Source organism: Mustela nivalis (genome assembly GCF_964662115.1).
Source record: "Mustela nivalis genome assembly, chromosome: 2".
Classification (NCBI taxonomy): Eukaryota; Metazoa; Chordata; class Mammalia; order Carnivora; family Mustelidae; genus Mustela; species Mustela nivalis.
The window spans coordinates 140,308,604-140,333,628 of NC_139021.1; the positions used below are offsets into that span (position 1 = coordinate 140,308,604).

The 25,025-nt window shown below is 49.2% G+C and overlaps 1 protein-coding gene across 3 annotated transcripts in view; it reads left to right on the forward strand.

Annotated features, from left to right (window-relative positions):
- SH2D4B (SH2 domain containing 4B) overlaps positions 1 to 25,025 on the forward strand; it is a gene marked incomplete at its 5' end in the record, with an annotated part of 93,932 nt that overhangs the window by 57,504 nt on the left and 11,403 nt on the right. For 2 of the 3 annotated variants that reach the window (XM_082720140.1, XM_082720142.1), the window contains 2 exons: positions 7,038 to 7,254; positions 9,177 to 9,301. In XM_082720140.1, coding sequence (XP_082576266.1) covers positions 7,038 to 7,254; positions 9,177 to 9,301 — 342 coding nt within the window. Of the gene's footprint in view, positions 1 to 7,037; positions 7,255 to 9,173; positions 9,302 to 25,025 lie in introns of all 3 variants that reach the window. The other variant, XM_082720141.1, reaches the window with a different exon arrangement.

Consider the following 25,025-nt stretch of genomic DNA (forward strand, 5'->3'; position numbering starts at 1 on the left):
TCTGAGAGCACGGACTGTGTCTTGTTCATTGCTGTACCCATGTCTCCCAGTATCAGCTTGGCAGCCAGCTGTTATGCTGACCTTGTGAAAATTAGAAGAAGATGCTGTGCTATATCATCTGCCAGAAATTGTCCCATGTGTCCAAATCTATGATGATCACGCAGAGACTGTGCCCCCTGGAGGTGTTCAATGAGCAGCTTTGGTCCTGCACAGCACAGAGTGGGCATAGAGTGGGTCCTAAGGATGCAGGTGCTGAATAGATGTGTACGTCCTGCCCGACTGTGTTAATAACCCTGCCTCTTACAGTGACTGGCCTGGCACAATGTCTGCAGCTCTGTAACTGCTTACAGACTCTGCCAGGAGGAAAACCAACTTCTGTTTTTGCTCTTCGGTGTTAGAGAACTGAGCAGTGTTATCTCGAGCACAGATAAGGACATGATTTCAGACCAGTCTGGCAGTTTTGGCAGCCATTGGATAGGGGATGGTACTGTCTCCATGGAGGGAAAACTAAGACCCAGAGAGATGAAAAGTTGTCCCGGTCTAGACAGTTAGGAGTAAAGCCAAGCAAATGCCAGCTCTCTCTACTCTCCTGAGCCTGCGGCAGCTGAAGTTTCCAGGTCTGATAGGGGAGAGTTTGGATTCCAAAGCCTGTGGGACTCCTGGTTTCTTCCTGAGCAGGAGGGTTCCAGGCTGGGCCATCCTGGAGGGTGGTGTCTCAGTTCTGGGGAGGTGGCCCCAGACCAGGCAGGTGTGGGTGCCTCCCTGAAAGAGGGGGTCAGAGCTGGAAGGGACGTTCCCCTTATCTGCATGGGAGAGAACTGAGGGCCAAGGCAGGGACATAGCTGGGTACACATCTTGTGATGGAGACACTTAGCTATGCTCTGGCTGCTGCTTCTTCTTTATTTATTTGAGAGAGAGAGTGAGCATGAACAGGAGAAGGGACAGAGGGAGGAAATATCAAGCAGACTCCCCATTGAGTGCAGAGCTCCACGTGGGGCTTAACATTGGGCTTGACCCGGGGCTCGATGCCACGATTCTGAGATCATGACCTGAGCTGAAATCAAGAGTCGGACACCCAAGTAACTGGGCCACCCAGGTGTCCCTCTGCTCTGGCTTCTTAATTCTCAGCCCAGTGCTCACCAACCAGAATGTTATAGAATGTCCATTTAAAAAAAACTGTGGTAAGACATACAACTTAAAATTTACCACTTTACGCATTTTTAAGTGTACAGTTCAGTGGATTCAGTACTTTCATATTGTCGGAATACCGTCAACCCCCAGCGTTCCCTTCTCCTCCCCCTCCCCGTTTCCAGAACTTTTTCATCTTTCTGAACTGGAACTCTGCCTCCATTGAACAGTAAGTCCCCGATCCACCCTGCTCCCAGCTACTTGGAACCACCCTTCTGCTTTTTGCTGTGTATTTAACTATCGTTAAGTACAGTATGTGGGGCAGCAGTGAACTCCTAGGGTGTCCTTTTGTGTCTGGCTTATTCATTTTGCAGACTGTCTTAAGGATTCATCTACATTGGAGCAGGGATCAGAATCCCTTCTTCTTGTTGTTGTTTTTTTTAAAGAATTTGTTTACATAATTGAGAAAGAGAGAGCATGAGCAAGAGCACAAGAGCAGTGGAGGGAGAGGGAGAAGCAGACTCCCTGCTGAGCAGGGAGCTGGAGGAGGGACTCCATCCCAAGACCCCGAAATCATGACTTGAGCTGAAGGCAGATGTTCAATGACGGAGACACCCAGGCGGCCCAGACTCTCCTTCCTGTTTAGGGCTGGGTAATTTTCCACTGTATGTGTATATCAGACTTTGTTTACCCCTTTGTCCTTTGATGAATATTTGGGTTGTTTCCACCTTTTGGTTACTGTGAATCATGCTTCTGTGAATATCGCTGTACAAAAATGTGTCCGAAGCTCTTCTTTCAATTCTTCTGGGTGTATCTCCAGAAGAGGAGTTCCTGGCTCGCACGGTGATCACATGTTTAATTTTTCTGGAACTGCCATCCTGTTTTCCACAGCAGCTGCCCCACGCTCCATGCCCACCAATAATGCACCAGGATTCCACGTTTCCTGTACCCTTGCCGACACTTGTTTTCTGTTTTTCCTCATTAAACAAGTTAAAAAAAATAGCTACTCTCATGAAGTGGTGTCTTACTGTGCTTGGTCCAATGTTGGATCTCTCAAGTCAGCCTTGCTTCTGAAGTCTTCAGGGTTTTCCCACAGTCCCAGTTGTCTTTATGGTGTTACTGGGAGATGAGCCTCAGTCTCCCGCAGGAAGGAGGGAGGCGGCTCTGGATTCTACCTCAGGAGTGGGGTTGGCCGTACTCTCCCTTTGTCCTGTGCTCCGTGTGGGCCCTTCTGGTGCCTGCTGGACAGGCCCTTGGGGCATCATCTTGGGCCAAAGTGCAGTTGGGGGAGGAAGCAGGTGACCCGGGGTGGGTCTTCACCTCCACAGCAGGTCCACTGGGCCATGCGGAGAGTCTCACACTTGCTGGCTCAGGACAAAAAGATGCTCGTGGCTCTTCCTATGAGTATGGGTTATTTTCACTGCGTTAGCAGGAAGAAACCCCATGAGTTTCGGCTGCGGGTTTTTGTGGCAGATTCATGGGATACGGTCTGAATCCGTTCCTGATTCCGAGTAGGAACTAAAGCAACCTTTGAAGATTTTAAAGTGCAATATAAGGTAAGCAGCTTGACCCCAAGCAGGTTCCCTGTGATTGATCAACAAGGGTGTCTCTTCCTAAACTGGCCATGAACTCTGGTTTGGACCTAGTAATACCAGGGCTAATGAAAAGAAACATTTTAACTAACCCTTAACCATGGTGCTTAATATGTCCCTGACCTGGTTTTAAGTGGCTTACCTTATTAGCTCCCTCCATCGTCATGACAGCTTTATGAGGTAGGGACTGCGGTTAGCTCCATTTTACCTAGGAGGGGACGAAGGCCAGGCTGATGGAATAACTTGTCCACAGCGGGAACGTGGAGCTGGGATGTGAACCGAGGCAGCCCGGCTCCAGACTCGGGCTTTGGGACATCTGAAGGAAGGATCCACGTCAGGGGCCCGATCTAATAAGACACTGCCTTTCCAGAACACTTCACGGTTTATGGTGTTTTTCTGCTTCATTTACTCACCATGACAACTCTGTGAGGCAGACATTCGTGTCCTTCTCATTTTGCCAGAGAAAGAAACTGAGGCCTCGAGGTGTCCGGGGACTTCCCTAGGATGGCGTGTGGCAGGTACATGCCAAAAAGGGACCTGGCCTGCTCCGTTGGTGGGAATAAGTCGGTGCAGCCACTGTGGAAAACAGTAGGAAGCTTCCTCAAAAAATTAAAAAAATAGAACCCTCCCCCATGATCCAGCAAACCCACTTCTGAGTAGCTAGTGGAAGGAAATGAAAGGAGGCCATTGGAGAGATAGCTGCCCTCCTGCGGGCAAGGCGGCATCATTCACAGCAACCAAGATATGGAAACAACCTCAGGGCCTGTCACTGGATAAGTGATAAAGAACGTGTGTGTGTGTGTGCGCGCGCGCGAGCGCACGTGTGTGTATGTGCACACACACAGGCACACAATGAAATATTATTAAACCATGAGAAAGGAAGAAATCTTGCCATCTGCAACAGCGTGAATGGACCTTGTGGACATTAGGCTAAGTGAGATTAGTCAGACAGGGAAGGACAAATACTACTTGACAGCACTTGTATGTTGAACCTCAAAAAGCCAGACTCACGGAAGCTGACTAGAATGGTGGTTACCAGAGGCTGGTTGGGAGGGTGGCGTGAAACGGGGGAGGTGTTGGTCCAAGGGCACAAACTTGTAGCTGGAAGATGAGTAGGTTCTGGAGAGAGTAAGCCCGTTGCGATTATGGTCAACAGTAGTCAAGAATGCTGTATTATATACTTCAAGATTGCTACGAAGCTAGATCTTAAATGTTCTTACCACAAGAAAGAATTATAGAGGGTGATGGAGGTGTTAGCTAAGGCTGTGGGGGCAGGCCTCACAATATATGAATTTGCCAAGTCAACATGCTGTATACCTTAAGCTTACAGAATGTTAGAGGTCAACTCAATCTCAAAAACAAAACAGAAAAACGCCATGGGAGGAAACAGCCCAGGAAAGCTGTCTTGGAGCCGCCCTTGACTCTGTGTGCCTCTGTGTGGGTCCCTTTTCTATAATCAGGGCTGGTCAGCAGCTTGGTTTCGCCAAGGCCAAGGCTTGCTTCCTGCTCTCCGCCTCGGCCGCTCTCTCAGCCCCTAGAGCCGTCAGCGCCGGGCCCTTCTGGCTGCCCTGCCTGCCCATTCCGCACAGCTGCTCTGAGTGGCTGAGCACAGCTGCACAGGAAGGGTCTGTAGAGCGTGGGGAGCATGGTAGAGCCAGAGCACAGAGTGGAGAGGTGATCAGAAGCCGCCGAGTTGGGGAGGAAGGGGGCAGGCAGGACACCTCTTAAGGACTGGAGGAGAGGGGTTTGTCCTTTATCCTGTGTGCACCGGGGCCCCCGAAGGCCTTGAGGAAGAGGATGGCTGGATTGGAGTGGGCCTTTAGGAGCTGGGTTTCGTCTCCGCGTGTCTGATGGCCCAGGGCCTCACCTGGCTGAGTTCCAACAGCTTGTCTTCCTAGTTGGCCTGTGGCTTCCTTCTGCAGCCTGTCACTGAGTGTCACTGTCTCTCGGGGGCTATAAGCTCTCAAAGGTCACTGGCTTTTGTAGGGCACTGGCTCCCGTGTTTAATTTGCTGGCTTGTGTCTGCAAAGCTCAGGCCCAGGCGTCCTGGCCTTCTTTGACCCTCCCCTGGCAATGCGAGGCAGGCATCATGGTGTTCGTAGTGTCTGGAATGTACAGACGAACCAGCTGGGCACCAAACATAGATTTCTTTTTTTTTTTTTTTTAAAGATTTTATTTATTTATTTGACAGAGAGAGATGACAAGCAGGCAGAGAGGCAGGCACAGAGAGAGGAGGAAGCAGGCTCCCTGCTGAGCAGAGAGCCCGATGCGGGGCTCGATCCCAGGACTCTGAGATCATGACCTGAGCGGAAGGCAGTGGCTTAACCCACTGAGCCACCCAGGCACCCCCCAAACATAGATTTCTCCCTGGATGGCTTCTTTTCTCTGGAAAACTCTTACTGACCTTTCTAGATGCTTCCTCTCTTTGGGTGGCTGTTGGCTCCCTCACAGAATATGAGAGCCGCTGCCCCTAAACCCTGACAATACTTTATCTACCCTAGATTTCATTGTGTTAAGAGAGATTTGTCTTGTTTTCCCAGGCAGGCTCTGAGCACCTCGAGGGAAGGGTCTGGTCTTGGTTACATCTGCCCCCAGCTGAGTTCAGTACTTCACGGGGCACAGCCCTCCAAGACTAGGGATTGCCTTTTGACTGACTCCTGTGTATGTCGGCACTGGGTTATAGCAACGAACCTGCCCTTGGGGGTCTCACCCTACTGGACCCCTTGCATATGACCTCCATTTCCATGAATCTTTCCGAGGGACAGACTTCAAGCTAGCTGCCTTCTTCAGAGCTGGGGATATGTTCTATTATGTTTCAAGAAAAGGCCTTTGACAGCTTGAGAGGCAGAAGTGCTCTCTTTCAGAACAAGGGCTGTTTGCCTTGTATCCTCCAAACACAGTTCTCTGATGTTGGTTGGTTGTAGGTGTTTGTTACACGGGTAGAATGGAGTTGTTGGAACACGAATGGACTCCGGCTAAGAGCTGACTCCAGGAGGAAGGGGGGGACCTGCCTGGGCCCACGCGGTCACTAGTCATGCACAGTTAGCACACGTCCAGCTCCCAGAGTTCTCTACAAAAAGAATTAGATATCAGAGGCAGATAGGAGCCTGATGAGATGCAATCAGACTACAAAAGAATCGGTTTTAATTGCTAGCCTTCGCCTCCAACAGGTTGTGTTCCTTCTCTTGGCATTTCCCCTGTTTGAGTTTCAGAAGCAGCACACAGATGGCTTTCCAAGGCCACTTGGCTGAGACCAGGCCCTGCCTTGGGAAACACAGAACACTGCAACGTTGGAGAGAGGGGCATCTGGAGTTCGTGGTCTGCAAATGACCAAGCTACCAGAGGAGCCTCTCTCTCCAGCACGCTCACCCAACAGCGGTCAAGGTCACCGCAAACCCGAGAAAGGGCACCAGAACCAGGGCACCAGGGTTTCCAACACCTCAGCCTGTGAGAGCAGGAAGGGGGGCTCCTGGCTTGGCTTGGCCACTGACCCAGCTGGGCTGGTTACTGTCCTTCCTCGGGCCTCAGATTCAATGTAAGCAACATGAGGAGGCAGGACTGGAGGGTCTAATGCTTTTTGTAGGAAGGAGAAGGGGCTCTGGTGTTAGGCGCACCAGGTTTTCAAAGGAAGGGAGCATGAGAGGTAGGGTGCAGATGGGGGGAGGGGCTGCCGGGGTTTTAGAACCAACCGGGGTTCCTACCCTGGCCCTGCCCCTTGTTAGCTGTTTATTTGGGGGCAAGTTATGTCACCTTCTGGATGCTGGGTTTCTGATGTAGAAATAGTGATGGGTCCTCCACCCTGGGTGGTGGGGGGAATCACCTGTAATGAGCTATTGCAGGGAAAGCATGGAATAAAGGGCTTAGCGCGGAGAAAGCCGACAGTCAATGTGGGGGATGGCAGTAGTATTTGGAGATGCTGACCACCTTGACAGGTGTCCTTGAGGCCGGCCGGTGGCCACGTGGTCTGAGCAGCTGCTCTAAGCAGGGCGCCCCCAGAAAGAAACCCATATAGAGCTGTATATTTCCATCCAAAGATTTCTCGCTCATTCTGGACCGGGGCTGCAGGAACAGGCCGGTGAACCTAACCTGTCACGAGGGTCCTGCCTCCACGGCAACAGACAAACCCAGGGCTGTTGGCCAGAGCTGGGCCTGTCTGGCCATTCCTGGGCTCTGAGCCTCCATGTAGCCCATGGGGGGTGAATCCAGGTGAATCGTGGGACTCTGGGTGAGTCCTGGGGCTCTGGGCCCTGTCCTGGCTTGCTGGATGTATGGCCTGGGCTGTGGGTCCAGGTGAACATGCTCTCCACCCCTTTCCAGTGCGCAGGTCCAAGGCTGCGGATGAGGAGAGGAGCCGCGGAGCTCAGCGCGCCAGGGATGAGTACCGGCGCCACTCACTCCGCGCCATCCAGAAGGGCATGGTCGCTGGCCTCAGCTCCATGTTCCGAGAGCTCGGCCAGAGCCAGGAGCAGGAGGCCAGACTCTACCACCACCTGCCAGGCCCCGGGCCTCCGCCTCCCCTTGCCATACCTGTCAGGTGGGTCTTGACAAATAGAGCGTGGCTGGGGGCTCCAGTCCCTGTTCTGCTCCAACAGCTGTGAATGTTGGAGCTAGTCATTTCCCCTCTGTGGGTCTCAGTGTTCAAATCTGTGTAATGAGGCCAGAGGGAGGTAGCGAGGAGTCTGGTTGGAGATTTCTAATAGGCCCAGAGTTCTGGGAATCTTAACATTTTGGGGCCTAGGATTCCTTTGAGAACCTAAAGAAAGCTGTGTACCCTCTTCCCTCCAAGCTGTGCATATGAAAATACCCAGAAATCTTTGCACATCATCTCAAGCTCTTAAAGGTCCATAAACCCCAAGAACTTGTAATATAAGACCTCAAATGGGTTAAATATGGCTCACCTGCTTGAAAACCAGGGCTGGCTGCTCTTTCCAACCACAGGTAGTGCTGGTGCATGTCTGGTTCTGGTCACAGGCTTGTAGATGAGCGTGGGCCTCACACACACTGGGGCCTCCAGAATGGTTTGGCAAGGACACGTAGGTGACTGCCCATCATTCCGGAACCCCAGGGTCAAGAGGTTGCCTGTGGCCTCTCCAGTTTCCACTTGTGCCTACCTTAGGCCAGCCCCGAGGCTGGTCCCCCACACGTCCGTCCTTGCCGAGCAACTACTGCCGCATGAGGGTGGGTGGTAGTGCCTGCTGGGTCCCAGACCACGGTTAATCCGCATGAGGGTCTGTTCTGAGTTCTGCTTTAATTGGGATTTAGGATATTAATAACCCCCCCTTCGCCCTCTCCCTCAGGGCTAGGGAGGGCTGATCATGCCTGCATTTCTTCCTTCCTTTCTTCTCCCCCACCCTGCCCAGTCCTTCCTTCCTTATCATTTATTCGATTCACAAACCAGGAAGTTTAAAAAGAAATATGGAAAATAGCTGCCTCCCATTCCTGCCTCCCCCTTCTTGGATCTCCCTGGCCCCATAGGGGAGCCCTGTCCTCGGTGTATGTGTGCCCCCCAACCCCAGTTCCTTTGTGTAGTTGGTGACATGAAAAGTCCTAGCTCCCTCTGTTTTTCCCAGAGAAGTCTGCATGTTTTACACATGGCTCAGTGTCTTGACTTTTATTTCCATTTAACTGTATTTTGGAGGTCTTTTCATGTCAGTGCTTAGCTTTCATTTATTGTTATTTTCCATTTTTTTTTTTAAGATTTTCTTTTTAAGTAATGTCTACACCCGATGTGGGGCTCGAACTCACAGTCTAGAGATCAGGCGTCCCATGCTCCACTGACTGAGCCAGCCAGTCACCCTGGTTATTTTCTTTCTTTCTTTCTTTTTTCCTTCCTTCCTTCCTTTCTTTTCTTTTTTTTTTTTTTTTTTTTTGACAGTTGCATTGTATTCCACTCCACAGATGTGCTAGAAGTCATTTACTAACAACTCTGATAACGGACATTGGAGTTGTTTGAAATCTTTGGTTATGACCACAGTGCCCTTAATGAATAATGTTGTAGATGTTCATTTTACACATGGGCTGCCCCGGGAGGGAGGTGGACGGGCCAGCCTCTCTGGGTGTCTGGGTCTGCTGCTCCTGATATACGAGGGTCACCAGGGCATGAAGTAATTCATGGATGCTGGTGTTTGTGCCCTGCAAATGCTAGAGGGAAAAAGTGCCTTTTCTCTCCCTCAAACACCTCCTCCTATCCTCTTTTATTTCCAACCTGTGTGGCTTTTTTGGAAGCAAACAATAACAATGTTCTTTTGGGGAAAGTAATAATAGCTGGTGCATTAGTATCGGCAAAGTGCCTTCATGCACCTTGACTCATTGAATTCTCTCCACAGGCATGAGTGTGGTTATCGTGCTGATTCGTTCTCATAGTGGCTCTCCCTCCCCTCTCCTCCCCTCCCCCTTTCTCATCCTCCCCCCCAACTCCCTCCTTAACTCTCCACACTTCATCTCTTTTCTCAGCAGGACCTGGGAGCGCCCACTGAGACCTGTCTCCAGAGAAGTCATAGTCCGCTGGTTTAAGGAGGAGCAGCTGCCTCGCCGAGCCGGCTTTGAGAGGAACACCAAATCCATCGCCCCCTGGTTCCACGGTAGGATAGCTTTTCGGGCCCCTGGGGCAGACACCACCCGTCTGCCTCCTTCTGGGGTTGGGAGGAGGTCCTGAGGGACCACTGTCATCGGGGTGAGTGGAGAACTTAGGATTTTGCCACTTTCGCGCTGCCCCCACAAAGACTGGCCAGCCTCCCAGAGTTAAGGATCAGCTCTCCTGGTCACCTGGGAGAGAGTGACATGGAGGTTGGTCATAGGCTATCCTCTGTTTGCTCGTTGAGTGTACTGAATTCAAGGTACAGATTTTGATTTCCGCAGGGCATGAGCCAAAATGCCGAGTGGCATCCATCAAGGCCTTAGGGAAAAAGGCAGACATCTCGGAGCAGGAGCCCGGGGGAGACTGGATATGGCTGGGGATGATTCTGAATGTGCGTTCATTCCCTTCTCTGTGCTGGGGAAGGATGACCACGATCTTGCCCACTGCTCCCTCTCACAGCCTCCTTGGCCATCAAGGGCTCCTCAGAGGCGTCTTCTCTATACTCACCAGATGGGGAGCTTTCCCTGCACCAGGAGCTCCTGGTGGGCAGGACCCACATCCTGTGGTCTGAGCCTGCATCCCAGATCCTGCACACAGCAGGCTCAGCACAAACACTTGTGGATTCGATGACAGAAGAGCTGAATGAAGTGGTCGGAGTCACCCAAGCATAGAACAGGGAGTTGGGAGGCTCCCTGGAAATGTCTAACTCCTCATTTTCCAGATAAGGAAACAGGTCCGGATTGGGAGAAAGTTTTCATCATATCACCAATAGCCTTATAAAGTCAAGTTCAAGAATGTATCTCAAGCTCATGATCCCAGTCCAGTGATCTGAACCTAGAGAGGTCTCGAACCAGGCAACAGGATTGTGATTTCAGCAGAGACTTGCTACAGTGAGATAGGAGTCGTTATTGGCCGTCAGCCTCTTCTGTACCAGGTAGCTGTTGAGACATAACAAGTTACCCCAAAACACAAGAGCTGAAAACAAATAAGCATTTATTGTTTATTCATAATTTTTTGAGTCAACTAGGGAGTTGTTCTGGTATGAACCAGGCTCATATGAGCTGAGCTTTCTCATGTGTCCCCGCACAGTGGGTTGGTCTCCTGGGTGCTGGCTTATCCACAGTAGACTTGCCTGAGACATTTCCTCTCTGCTCAGAAGGTCTCTTGTTCTCCAGCAGCCTGGCCAGACTGCTGGGTTTCTCTGGATAAGTTGCGTGCTGGCCTTGCTCCTAGAGTCTTCCCTCCCTATATGAGCCGAGCCCAGGTTTGTCTGAGGACTCCCCTGGGCAGAATGGATCTTTTCTGTTGTAATGAACGTCATCAGACCCTGACCTGCCTTTGCTTCACTTCTGCCTGCCTCCTGGGAGCTCGGCCAGCCTCCACCTTGGCCTGTGTCTCCCTTTGCATTGTGAACTAGCTCCTTGCTTCCTGGCCAGCCTCCATGTGTTCTCAATTCCATCCGGATGGAGAGCTGCCCTCCGTGTCATGACGGGCCCTCTAGACTGTGCCTTTCTTACAGGCTAATGGGGAGGCCCTCACAGGCAAGTTGTGGGCATGGCTCCAGCTCCAGAAAAGGCATGCAGACATCATACAGGGGTAAGCAAGGCCACATGCACCTTCATCCCCATCTGCAGGAGCCTGAAGCGTTTGTGAGCTATGGAGTGTAGGTGGTAGCTGTACTATAGGTGGGAGGACTGAAATGTAGCATTGTTCAGGGACTGTTCAAGGTCATAAAGGTCACAGAGACACTACCCAGCTCATGCAGGTATGTCTTCACTGGTCTGCCTGTTTCACTCTGGCTCCTCTACAGTATATCCTTCACACAGCATCCTGAGACTATTTTAAATATAAACCAGATCCTGCCAGTCCCTTGCTTAATACCTTTATATTTACGATGAATTTCAAACTCTACGCTGGGACCTGTAAGGCCCTAGATGATGGGTCCTGCTTCCTGTTCCACCCTCATACCACAATTCTCCTCTTGCTTCCACAGCTCTGGCTTTTTTCCTCTTCCTCAAACAAGCCATTTTCTTTTCTACCCTGGGCCCTTTGCACTTGCTTTTGATCTGCTTGGTATTGCTCTTTTCCTAGCTTTTTGCATGGACGATGCATTCTTATTTCTCCTCAAATATCCCTTCCCAGAGAGCCCTTTCCTGAATCCTTACCTGAAGCAGCCTTTCTTTGCCAGTTTCTCTCAACTCACTATGTTCATCTCTTTAAAAGTGTTCACCCAGTTGATATTTATCTTGTTATTTGCTTTTGTTTGTTCTCCTACCTGAATGTAAGCCTGTGAAACTAAGGACATTGTTCATTTTCTCTGAATGCCTAAAGAATGGATGACGGTGGGAAGGAAGTACTGGGTTAGATCCAGTCTTCCCAGTCCCAAAGAATAGCCATCGCTTCTCCACACTGGACCCTGGTAGGTCTGGTAGGTGTGTGGGTCTCCTGAGGGGCTGATGAATGAGGTTAAGGGGGAGCTGTCCGCTTATTACCTTCCTCCTCCCTTGCCCCACCTTCTCCAGGCCTCCACATATCCTACAGGATGGAGAGGTTCCTTAAGGCCAGAAAGAAAAGAGTCAACGTTCATGGGTTACTGAGCCACACAACCACAAAACCGACCCTGGGGGATTCCTTGCTTCTCACTTCTGTCCCAGTTACATGGCTTCCTTTGAATTGCTGCTTTCCTTTTCATTCATCCATTAGAAGCAGGGAAAAACATTAGTGGCGTCTCAGGCGCCTGCGCACTGAGGCTCTGAAGCTCTGTGGGGTGGAAGCCCCGGGGGCTCCGAGGTGCTTGCGGCACCAGCGGCGAAGGCACGACAGAGCTGCTCAAATTCATCTCTAGCTTTCTTTTCTATCCTGATGAAAAAAAAAAATGTAATTTTTATATTGTCACAGAACAAACAGAACCATGATTTAAGTCTCATAATTTATGTAACTGATTTCATGTTCTCTTGACAGTTCTATCATAAAACATGCGGGAAAGCTGCTAATACACAGACTGGAGCTATTTAGTTACAAAGTTTTTATTGATCTGTGACAGAATGAAAGCAAAAAGGCTCATGGACGGTGGGTGGACAACCTTCTTCGCTTGGAAAGGACTGTTGTATTCTAAGATGATATCCTTTCCTCAACTGTAGTGTGAAAATGTTCTATCTTTTATGAATTGGTGGTGATAGTAAGCGGTAGTTATTTTTATGTATTGCCTTGGCTCGGAAAAGCAAAAAGCTAGCAGCCCCGTGTTGGTTTCTAAACTCTTGAGAGTAACTTTGCTTCATACCGAAAACCCCAAATTCTGGAAGTACTGGTACAGTGCAGCCTCTCCCCCTGTGGGGGCATTCCCTGATGGCATCCTTGAATGCCCCTCCAACCCCACCCCGCCAAGTCTTTCCAGAGACAGAGCTACTGCCCATACTGCCCACAGGCAGCCTGCACCCTTTTAACTGTGAGGGTGTCTTTGCCAAGGTTGGCTGGGGGCTCTGTTCTCAACAGCTCTTGGTTGGACCTGTCAGCAGGGGTGGCTGTGTTCCCCAAATCTCCCTTGCCACCACCACCCACCCCCGCCGGCCCCCAGGACCAGCAGGCTAGCCCAGGCATGCTCTTCCCAGGGATCAGAGAGCCAATGACATCCTAGGCTTTTGAATATAGTCTTTGAAGCAGGACACTGTCAACTTTCACCTCAGAATATTGGCCACAATAAGTCACAGAGTTTGAGGGTGGGAAAGAATATTCTGCTCCTTTTCTGTGAGGAACTGTGAAGCTGTATGTTGAAGGGTGTGAAGACAAGGAGGGAAGGAGAATTTGAGCTGATAATGTAATCGATTACAACCTCAATATACATCTTTTCTTTCCTGGGTAAAACATTCCTTATTATTTTGGCTGGATTTTAAACATTTAAAAAATATATTTTATTTATTTATTTGAGAGAGAGAGAGAGAGAGACAGCACACACGAGAGAGGGGAGGGGAGGGGCAAGGGGAGAGGGAGAGAATCTCAAGCAGACCCCACACAGAGAATGGAGCCCGATGTGGGGCTCGATCTCATGAAGCTGAGATCATGACCTGAGCCGACATCAAGAGTTGTGTGATTAACCAGCTGAGTCACCCAAGCACCCCATTATAGCTGGGTTTTAGGTGGAGGTTAAAAGTGACCACTGTGGGGGCACCTGGGTGGCTCAGTCATTAAGCATCTGCCTTCGTCAGGTCGTGATCCTAGGGTCCTGAGATCGATACCAGCATGGGGTTTCCTACTCAGTGGGGAGACTGCTTCTCCCTCTCCCTTTACTGGCCTGCTTGTTAGCTCTCTCTCTCTTTCTTGCTCTCTCTCCCTCTCTCTGCCAAATAAATAAATAAATACATCTTTAAAAAAATGACCACTGTGACTCCTACCTAGTTCCTTCTCTTCCCTCAAACACATTTGGATGCGTTGTATGCTCCAAAGGGTAATGTGGATGAGGGATCTGAAGATATGGGACCCACTCTAGAACCTAGCAGCTCTGTGACCTTGGTGTGTCCTTTAAATCCACATCTATGAAATTGGGATTTTAACATCAATTTCATAGGACTTAGGAAGATCAAGCCAGCAAGTGTGCTTTGTCCACCCTAATGAGCCATGTTGGTGTGAGGGCTGATGTCTCTTGGAGTCTGAGGTGGGCCACCAGAGACCCTGCCCACTCTGGGAAGCAGAGTGCCAGGATGGAGAGGAGGGGAAGGAGAACTTGTTTCCTGCTGGGACCAAGGAGTTCTCTAGTCTCCTCTGTTAAAAAGAGGAAGTGGTAAAGTTATTCCTCCTTTTGTCTTTGTTCATTGTCATGTTCTAGGGGTTATAAGAGAGCCTTCTTGTGCTGCAAAAATACTCCTGAGAAAAGCTAGTACATAGGAGCTTGGCTTTGGGGGGAAAAATCTATTTTTGGACTTCAACATGTATCTAAAATTATTAAGAGCATCCTCTGTCTGAACATTGGCTCAGTCAGACCCCATTTCTCTTCCTGTGCTTTGCTTGTAGAAAAACAGTCACAATGTGATCCATGGTTTATTGTTTTGGCAATGACCCACTGGCTGACTCACAGCTTGCCCTTGAGGCTTGGTGGGGAATGGTGCTAGGCAGTGGCTGATGAAGCTGGTGTTGATAAGCTCTTCCCACAGGTCCCTGTTCAGGTCCTGGGAGTGGATCTTGAAGATGGCCTCACCTGCATTCAGGTGGGGTTTTATCGTATAAGGACAAAGTGGGGGCATCCCTGGGGAGGAGGTACTCCCCACCAATCTAGACAGCGTAGTCTGCAGGGAGCTCAACAGTAGGGGGTGCATGCAAAGCTTTCCATGCAAAGCTTGAGCTCCCAGTCGTAATGGTCACTGCTTCTTACCTTTCCACACTGTGACTTCAGAGCATAGTTAGAAGACAGGAATGTTGAAGGTCCTAGTGCTTCGAGGTTCAAGAATGGGCCCCAACCTTCAGCCTTCTTGTTCACCTTGCTCTTGATCACAGCACATCTCAACATGTTTGAGGGAAGGGAAGGAAGCAGGGGTCATTGTGGTCATTTTTAGTGACTACCCGGGGAATGTTTGTCTTGGAAAAGTCTTGGTGTGGGATGGATAGGAAAGCAGAGCCACCACTTCTCCATCTCTGAGGTTCTGTCTTGAGAAGAGGAGATTACTGGAGAGGACAGAACCAGAGCTGGGGGCTAGGACTTACAAAGAGAGACATTTCACTTCAAGAGAAGAAAGCTTTTTGGTGGCTACAGCTAATTATTGGGCAGTGTGGATGTCTAGAGGGCTCACTGTATTGGGGGGGAATGGGGACCTTTAAGCTTTCTTTTCTTGGCGCCCAGGATACAGTGTGATTCTGAGTGTATATTCTGCTGACATCACTCCAGGACCACGGTCTCTGCTCCTGCAGAACCTCTAGAGTCTTCTCTGGTGCTCTAGTGCATTGAAAACTATGTCCAGGGCACGGGGCTGGCCATGAGGGGGTGCCTGGGAGTCTACGGGCTGAGAAGGAAAGGTGTTCTTTCCTGATGACTGTGGTCTTCTTCACCTTGCTCATTTCTCTGTTGTTGGTGGTGTTTCTGCTGTAGAAGCTGAGGTACCGGCAGTGGGGACCCCCTGTGGATGGCCCTTCTGGGAGTCCTGCAGGTGAAAGGCAGACTCACCGGGCTGTCCTGCAGGGAGGCAGCTCCTTGTGGAGTGGGAAGGATGGTGTCCAGAAGTAGAGGCTGGGTGGGACTGGAGTCTAGACTCAGCTCCTCCAGCTGAGTGCTCTGGGAGGGCCCCTTCTCTGAGCTGCACAGAGCAAGGGGCTTGGATTGGCTGACTGGTGCTGATCGTAGGCAGTCGTCCTGGCATGACATTGCTGTGTAGTCTTGTGTGTTTGTGTGGTGGTGTAGATGTACAGGCTGGCTTGATGGGCATCCCCTCACGGGAAGTCTCAACTGCTCCTGACCCAGTCATGGTTCGCTTTTTACAGGCGACCATCCTGAGGCCCAGAGGGCTTGAGAAACCAAACCCTGTCACCCAGCCGTAAGCATAGCAGCAGGAACGAGATGCAGGACTTCTGGATCCTGGCCTTTCCTACTTCATTTGGTGGTTCCTTGAATATACTCCTACCCAGGGAGGGAGAATGGGGGACAGACGTCTTCCCTCTGGATTCACTGTCCCTTACTGTATATTCATTTGAAACTGTTCTTCTTCTTCTTCTTTTTTTTTTTTTTAAAGATATTATTTATTTGAAGGGCACCTCGGTGGCTCAGTGGGTTAAGCCTCTGCCTTCAGCTCAGGTCATGGTCTCGGGGTCCTGAGATCAAGCCCTGCATTGGGTTCTCTGCTCAGCAGGGAGCCTGCTTCCCCCTCTCTCTGCCTGCCTCTCTGCCTACTTGTGATCTCTCTCTGTCAAATAAATAAATAAAATCTTAAAAAAAAAAGATATTATTTATTTGAGAGATGGAGCGAATGAGAGGGAGAGGGAGAGAGAGAATCTAAAGCAGACTCTGCACTGAGCACAGCCTGAAGCAGAGCTTGACCCCCACAACTGTGAGATCAAACCAGGAGTCGGATGCTTAACCGACTGAGCCACCCAGGTGCCCCTCAGTTGAACCTCTTTTAGATGCAGTCGGAATTCTTCATTTTAAATCTCACCCTTGCTCATTCTGTGACCTTGTGGAGTGGAGCTGCCACTGGTCTCATGGCCCAGCTAGAGGGGAAATCTGGGAATACCCAGTTTGGCCTTTGGGATTACTCTCAGAAGCTAGCATTTCTGGGACCTAGATGGAGAGAGTGAGCCAGCTTGGGCCCCATCCTTGGTGTCCAAGATCAGCAGGAGGACAGGGAACCATGGTCAGGCTTTGGAAACTGTTGCAAGGTGGCAGCCAGCATGGAGGACCCCGTGCAACAAGGACCCAGGCACTAAATCCATGCTAAGCAAGGAAGAGCTGCGGAGAAAGTAGTCATACCCACTTTGCAGTTGGGTTGTGAGGATTAAGTGCATAATATCTATAAAGTGGTCAGAGCATTCCAGACATACAATAAATGCTTCCATTTGTCATATGGAATAAATAAACATGGTAGCCTTTGGAGATGCATGTCAGGATTTGAATATGTACATGGTGGCCTCCCACCCGGAGGCTAGGCCACTGCTGTCACTTGGAAGTAAAGGAAAAGGTGACATCAAATGATTGCATAAAAGAAAGATGATACTTATTTAACCTTATTTAAAAAGCACAAGTCTGAATTTTCTTACATCATGCCTACGATCCCCATCTTGAAATGTGTTTTGAAAGCTTTGAGGGTGATACAGGGTCATTGGGAAGGATGACTGGCATGTTTCAGACCCATCATGACACGTCAGATTGCCGAGTTCCCTCTCCCGAGCACAGTGTGGAGTGGAAATTTTCCACCAACTCAGATCCCAAATGCAAAAATTTCTAAAGAGAAGAAAAAGTAGGTCAGTTGACCTACTTTCCTCTTAAGTTCTTGCTTAAGCTGTTCCAGCTAAGAAATAAAGGAATCTTTTCTCTCCTTAAAAAAAAAAGTTGTGCACTGGCTCTAAAGTCTCAAAAAAGGATTACAAAAGAACAGCAACATTATTTTTTGCTTCAGGAAAGCATAGATCGTAATGGTGTTTTCAAGATCTTAACTCTTTCCTTTCGGCTGTCTGTAGCTCTATGCTTCTGATTTCAGTCTGTTGTGCCTTATCCACCTAGCACTTTTGTTTCAGTTGTTTGCTGAGATCTTTGTCTTCTGATCCACACACATGGAGGCATGAGAAGGGCTTGGGCCTTCTAGCTGAATTTGAGAGAAGTGAAATTTCCTTTCCTGTTGGATTAAAAAGAAAAACAGAGTAACCGCAAACCGTGATGTCTACTGATGTAATTGATTTAATACTCTTCTGACATCCCCATTGTATTTCTGGTGGTGACAAGATATCCTTCCTATCTTCCTAACTCTGGGAGGTTTCTATCATAGGTTCGAGCCTTCTTCAAATCCAGCAAGCTATTTTGGGGTTTTCTTTGCTCCAGGCTCTGTAGTCTAGTTTCCCACCTGTTCCCAGCCCCAAGCCCATCCCAGCCCTGGTACCCAAGTGCCCCAGCTCCTGCCAGAGCCATTGGCCTTCCAGTTTCCTGAGGGCAGGCACAGGGCTGAGCGGGAACATATGGTGGGGGGTCGGGCGGGGCACAGCTGCTGTGCTCAGACTACTAACATCCCCCAACCTGTGAGAGGCCTCAAGGTCAGGACATGGAGCACAAGGTAAAAATCATAAGGGCTGTCTTTGGCACAGTCTGATGAACTTTTCCGCGGTCATTTGTCCTGAGATGGAATAAGTTACCTCCAGGAGTCCTGAGCTACTGCTGGGGTTTGTAAACAGAAGCCAGACAGCCCTTCAGTCAAAACAGTGAGAGCGCGCATGGTCCCATTTGATGGCGATTAGGTCAGACTGTGTGACTCTTCTCCCCTCACCTTCCCCACGTGGGCTGTTCTCTCTCGGCTTATCTGAGAAACCAATATGGTGGCTTCGACATTTGCTAGAGAATAAAGTCTAGTCACTATAGTAGTTGAGAAGCCTTTCTGGAAATGAAGACTCATTAATATTTATGCGTAATTATTAACAGTTTATCAGACTCAAATTACCTTCTGCTCCGTAATTAAGTTCTTTATAGATTTACTTGCCAGAGCATTTGCTTACAGGTTTCATTTCAAACAGTGATGCCACTGTTGGGTGTTGTGATTCACGCTGCGTCTCACCAGCCCTCAGAGGTGCACAGGGCAGGTGGGTGTCGGCTCCCCATGGGACAGTCTAGAAATGCTTCCCAGAGGGGAACAACATGGCTTTCATATGTAATTAATGTAGTGTCCTCCTGTAATTGGCCCCAATACACCGCCCCCTGCAGGCAGTGGGGCGTTACCAACACTGGTGCAGTCAAGTTGCAAGCTTCTGCCTACAAAGAAAGTGGAATTCCTTTACTTTTCTATATTTCTCCCTGTCACGAAGTTACCACCTCCACTCCCCTTTTTCCTTTCTGGTAGTAGGGGAAAAAATAAACTCTAGACCATTTTCTTTAACTTCGTCCTATTCAGTGGAGTCGTCTTTTTCGGGAAACTGGGTCTTTAGGATTTTCTCCCCTTTCTGCTTCTCTCCAAGAGGGCATTGAAGAATTTGGGGCTTCTCTCCAGGGTGAGGAGGCTGTTGGGGACAGGGCTGCCATGCAGATGTTCAGCCTTTGTCTTGCATGAGATTAGGTGGCTGAGGGAAAAGAGAGGCTATCCCTGGGTCTCTGCTGCCAAGCCCTGTACCGTGTATGGGGCTGCGTCCATCTGGAGGTTCACGGAAGCACCGCCTGGATCACTGACATCCCTGGAAAGGGGGCACTTAACCTTGTACTGGCCCTCAGGGGTGCAGTGTTTGCTCTCCATGGGATGTGGCTGGTCGACCTCCCCTGTGGGGTCATGCTGACTTTTGTTTTAACAGATAATTTATGAAATTTTTACTTGGTGCTGGCTATGCCAAGGAAACATTTCCATGACTCCTCCTCCTACTGTCTGGAAGAGGTAGAAATACGGGTAGTTAGGGTGGGACACAGTGTTTATAGTAGGCCAGACACTTGCTCACATTTAGTGACTTATTTAATCCTTACATCATTGCTGTGTGCTTCCTGTTACCATTAGCCCCATTTCACAGACAAGTAAGCTGAGGTACAGAGAATTGAGGCCACTTTCCTGAGGCTCACTGTTAATAATTGGGGGCTGTGGGGCTTAAACTCTGGCAGTCCAGTGGACTCTAGAGTCCACACTCCCATCTGTAATGCAGAATAGCTTTGTCGCCATCTCACAGGTGAGGGTCTATGTTATGTAACTGCTCTCAGGGGCATCTGGGACTCAGGGGCGTAAAACTGGGAATTGTCAGTGTTGGGAATTGTCGAATTACTTGGGCAGGGGCATGAGGAGGCAGGCTCCCCATGTAAGGCATTTCTGTAATTAACTTATTGATGATTAATTTTAAGCTTCTGTTGTGTTAGACACTGGGCTAAGTACAGGACATTTGGTGGTGAGTTCAAATGACAGCTTCCCTGCCCTCATGGAACTCATATTCATTTACAAATAACAGAAAAAAAAAAACCCCTGCTATAATCAAGAAGAGAATTTATTTTTTCATATGACTGAAAAATCCAAAGGTCGGGCTGCCTTCAGGCTTTGCTTGATCCAGGGAACTTAAGGTTTTAGCATCTGGGTTTTCTCCGTCTCTCAGCTCTGTTGCTCTACATGTTGATTTCATGCCTAAGCGATGTATCAGCTTGTGGTTGCCATGTCCCTTTTTGCTTAGGTTGAAGTCCAGCAGACAGAGGACATGCTTTTTTCTCAACACTCCCAATCCTACTAGTCCCTACTAGTTGTTTGCTGGGTCTGTTTGGGTCATGTGCTCACTTCTGAACCAGTCACTCTGGCCAGAACCATAAGACCTCTCTGATTGGCCAGGCGTGAGTCACATGACCATCCATGGGGCAGAACAGAATCCGTCCCATTGTATCAGCATAGACGTGAAAGGTGTGGCTTTCCAAAAGAAAGTCGGCATTCCCTTGGCAGGAGGAGGGCAACTGGTCTGGAGAGGGCAAGACCAAGGGATGTCTACCACAGAGAGGACAAGACCCGTCCTTTGTCCTAGTGAAACTGTCAGTCCAGTCAGCAAGGTAGGCCTGAAACGAACAATCAGCTTATACTTTAAGTTGAAACTAGGGCTATGCAGGATCCTTGGGTAGCCAGTTTCAGAAGTCGTTCTGCTACATGGTTGCAATCTTCTGTACCAACTGTGGTGCTAGTGATTTGAACCAGGCATGTCAGCTTGGAGCAGGCGGTCGTGGGCATGGGATATTGCCCCTGGTGCATGGCTAGATCTGGAATCTAGAATCTTGTCCAGTGAAGCCCTTGTCTCAGCAGTTAGCCATGGTTAAATTTCATTTGGAGTTATAAAAAATGAAGGCATGTGGACTTATTCATCACAATCTCTGTGGCTTTAGGTTGCTTTAAGAAACCGTTGAGAATGAAGAGCTTAATAATTCCAGCCTCTTTAATGATATCGTCTGGAAAGTATGGCAGTAAGAAAGGAAAGTCACAAAAATGAATGAGAAATAGCTAACCGGTTGATGGGGGAGTTGTTGGCCGGTGAGGCGTAGCTACCGTGAGAGCTGCAGGAAATATGCCCATCAGATGAATTGAGACTCATAAAAAGTAAAACGTCGTGTCTGGCCCTCCTGCGTTTCGTTCTTTTCAGAGAGAAACCCTAACAGAGAAATAAAAGGAGCTCGTTTGGTTACTCAGGTTAATTTCCGAGCCATTGATTTAAGGGATTGGTCTGGTGGTGGAAGAGAGGCTGGGAACCGAATCCAGGATTTGTTAACGTAGGGATTTATCGGTCCCATACAGCTGAGCATCTTTTGGAGGTGTGCTAGAAAGTGCCTTTCCTGTCCTGGGGCTGCCACCAGTTAGCACCGGTGGAATCAATATTTTGGTAGCAACTTGAAATTGTTGGTGTTTGAGAGCATCTACATGGGATGCAGGGAGATGATTAGGTGAGGCTTAGTGAAGGTGGCACGAGAAGAAGGGAGTCAGGAGTTGCTAGCCTCACCTCGCGAGGGTGCTGGTTGCTTGCGATATTAATGTGCGGGTATTGGACCAGGGAGAGCAAGCCTGGACTTCTTGGCTATGCTGGCCATCTCTGCTTCTGACTCCCTGCTTCTTACCCTCCTGCTGTGCAATTGGGATGGGATAGGGGGAAGGGGGGCAGATGCACCGGAAGGCTTCTGTCCCCCAATTTTGTGCACAAATTTTTATGCAGAGGCCCAGCAGAGGGCACTGTAGTAAGTTGCCTTGCCTCTGTGGTTCAGCACTCAGAGGAACCTTGGACTATTTTGTTACAACTTTTGTCTTTCTTACTGAGTTAGAGATTTTTCAGGTCTGTCTGCATGTCAGCGGTTCTCAACTTGCCAGGGATGATTGTGCTCCGTGGGGCAGTTCACAGTGTCTGGAGGCATATTTGGTTGTCTTTACATCTCCATCAAACTTTTGAATTGTTGCTAGAAAGATAGTTATACAAGTATAATTTTTTGCTTACCTGTTTTTATAGGTGATCTTACCTTGTATGGACTTTTGTGTCCTCCTGCTAATGCCTTAAAAAGAACCCTCAAAATTTTCAATTCCTTTGGTTTTAAGAGTCTCTTTCAGTTTAACTCAGTTATATTCTAGCAAACATCCAATTTTTCCAACACCACTCCCCTTCCCCAATGGCATTTGGGTGTAGGGGGAGCTCATAGCTTGGGAAGAAGCCAAAGATAGGTCCTGGTTGATCCCTCATCGCTAGGCTTTCTTCTCTGTTTTTACGAATCCAATGGTCTGCTGCTTCTGGAATCATTTGTGAGTGTTGGACACTGAATATAGCTGGGGTCTGGGGGCTCCCCTTCTCCACACTGATTGTTCCTCAAACTTGACTTGGCCCTATCCTGGCTCTTGCTTGGCCTCCTGAATTTCAACAGCTTCCATCAATTAACTGTTAGAGAAGACCATCCACCTCAAGGCCTAGGTTCTGGAGTCACCTTGCCTCTTTTCTGGGCTATGCTTTTAATGATGTTTATTTTCTAAATAAACCCCAGGTCCGAAAGGTTCAGTTCAATGGCCATCTCTTCCCTCCCTGGTCCTCCTATTGTATTATAATAATGGAAGGAAGCCAGGATTGTTCCTAATTTGTTTATTTTCTTACTCTCCTTTATGCTCCGCTGACATCCCCTTCCTCCTCAATAAGGAGCCGTCCTGATAATAATGAGTGTCTGTTCAAAGGGTTCTTGTATATATATTATGTATGTATCACCCAAGGGAAGTTATTCTGCTCCTTATTTTCTTTTTTTCTCATGGTAATGTTACATGTGATTTGACCTTGATGCTTTTCTGTGGCTATTTATATTATGATTTTATTTATTTTGAGAGAAAGAGTGAGTGCACGAGAGAGCCAAATCTAGGGGCAGAAACAGAGGAAGAAGCAGACTCCCTGTTTAGCAGGGAGCCTGATGAGGGACTCCATTCCAGGACCCTGAAATCATGACCTGAGCCGAACCAAGACAGATGCTTAACCCACTGAGCTACCCGGGTGTCCCTTATGGCTATCTTTTTAAAAAAAATTATTTATTTGAGAGAGAGAGAATGAGTGGGGAGGGGCAAAGGTAGAGGGAGAAGCAGACTCCCCACTGAGCAGGGAGCCCATTGTGGGACTCCATCCCAGGACCCTGAGATCATGACCTGAGCCGGAGGCAGAGGATTGACCAACTGAGCCACCCAGGTGCCCACTTCTGCTGTTTTTGTGATGTGTCTACAAAGAGGGTGTTAGGGTCCGTGATCAAAGGAACAAGACCGACACAAAGCAAAAGTCAAGCAAAGCTTTATTTTGCACCAAGCATTGAAAATCAAACCGACCAGTCAGGGCTGTCTCTTAACAAAGAGGCAATGCCGACCAGGACGCCAACCCCGATGACTTCCCTTACCTGATGACTTCCCTTAACCGGCGATGCCGCTCCCCAGCGACACTCCTGACAACCACGATGCTCCCCACGATGCTGCTCGCTGCTCCCTGCTCCCACCAACTACCCCTACTATTCCCCTGCCTCACAGACTAACCTTTATAGAGGTGGTTGAGCCCGGCCCACACACAGGTGGCCAATGAGATTGCAACACACAGGGAAAACTGCACAGTCATGCTTGGTCAGCAATACAGGTGGCCAGTTGAATTCCAACTCACCATAGCAAATATATGTGCGCCCCACTGATTGGATGTCTCCATCTGGCCTGGCCCCGCCCCCATATCCTGGACCTGCAAGCAAGTTCCTCCAGGAGGGGAAGGGTCAACCCAAGCCCACAACAAAATGGCTCCCTCTGGCCAACCCGGCCCTTACAAGGGCAGCTTGCTTCCTGGGGTAACCAGGCTCTGTTCCCCTCTCCCACATGGGTCTGGACATTCTCCTTCTTCCCTTTCTTTTCTCTTAACTTGCTCCATTTTGATGCTACTCCCAGTGATCAAAGGTGGTCCCCAAGCTGTCTCCAGGGGCCTCTTGCCCTTCCCCAGGATTGGGGAAGGCACATCTTCCCCAAGTTTCAGCTGCTGTTCTTAAGTTGGCCTCCTTCTTTCCAGTGAATTCCTGTTGACTGCTCTCAGGTCCATCAGTCACCCTGGTTTCTTTCCTCTTCTTCCTGCAAAACACTGTATCACGAAGGTCTTGGGTTGATCGTTCCCACTCCATTTGTATCTGGGGTTCATGGGACTACCTTGCCCCCTAGTTTTGTGGGAAATGTAGTCCACCGACTTTGGGTTTTGTTCTTGACTTGTTCTGCTTGTTTTTCTTTGGGGATTTGGAGAGATTGGAAAATGCTGCTGCTGCCACTTCTTCTCCTACTCTGCACTTAGGTATATTGACATGAAAAGTAAGGTGCTTTAAATATCATTTGTATTTATCACTTTATCTCATGGAGCCTAGGTTACAAGAGCCATGCTGTTTCTACCTCTGGCCTGTTATTTCTAATTGCTGCACAGTGTTCCACCGGGTGCATCTACCAAATTTGGCTCATCCTCTCCTCAAGTCCTGGACATCCACCTTGCCCTCAACTGATCAGCACCACAATTAACCCAAGGGTCATTTACATTTCTTGCCAGGGACCCTTATGGACCTGTGTGAGGATTTCTTTATAATATATCTCAGGAATGGAATTGTTGGATTAGAGGGTAAATGTGCAGTTAATCCGATTAGGGGTGCCCGTGGCTCTCTGGAAGGCTGATCCAGTCCTGATTCCCAGCAGCTTTCCATGATGGTCACGCTCCTTCCATGTTCCAAATCCCACACCAGAACATGGTGGAAGTCCCGGCTCCCTTCCAGGGCTCACAGGAGCTCAGGGAGGCTGGCAGCCATCATCTTCAGGTTGTTCCATCTTGACATACATCATTCTGCCTAATTGTGGCTGCCTTATGCGAGTGCATGGCACCTGCTAAATTCTCCACAAAACTAGGACATAGGACAGTTCTAGTTCCTCTGTGGGGTGCAGGAACATGAGTGGGGGCCCTCCCTTCAGTCCCTCTTCCCCTCTGTCCCACCCTAACTGAGGAAAACTCTTTCCCGTTGGGCAGGGATTTCTCACAGGACCTCCCTATGTGCCTTCTAGAGTAGGTCTATAAAACTGTTCAGACCTCCAAGTACTCTTCGAAATATAGAG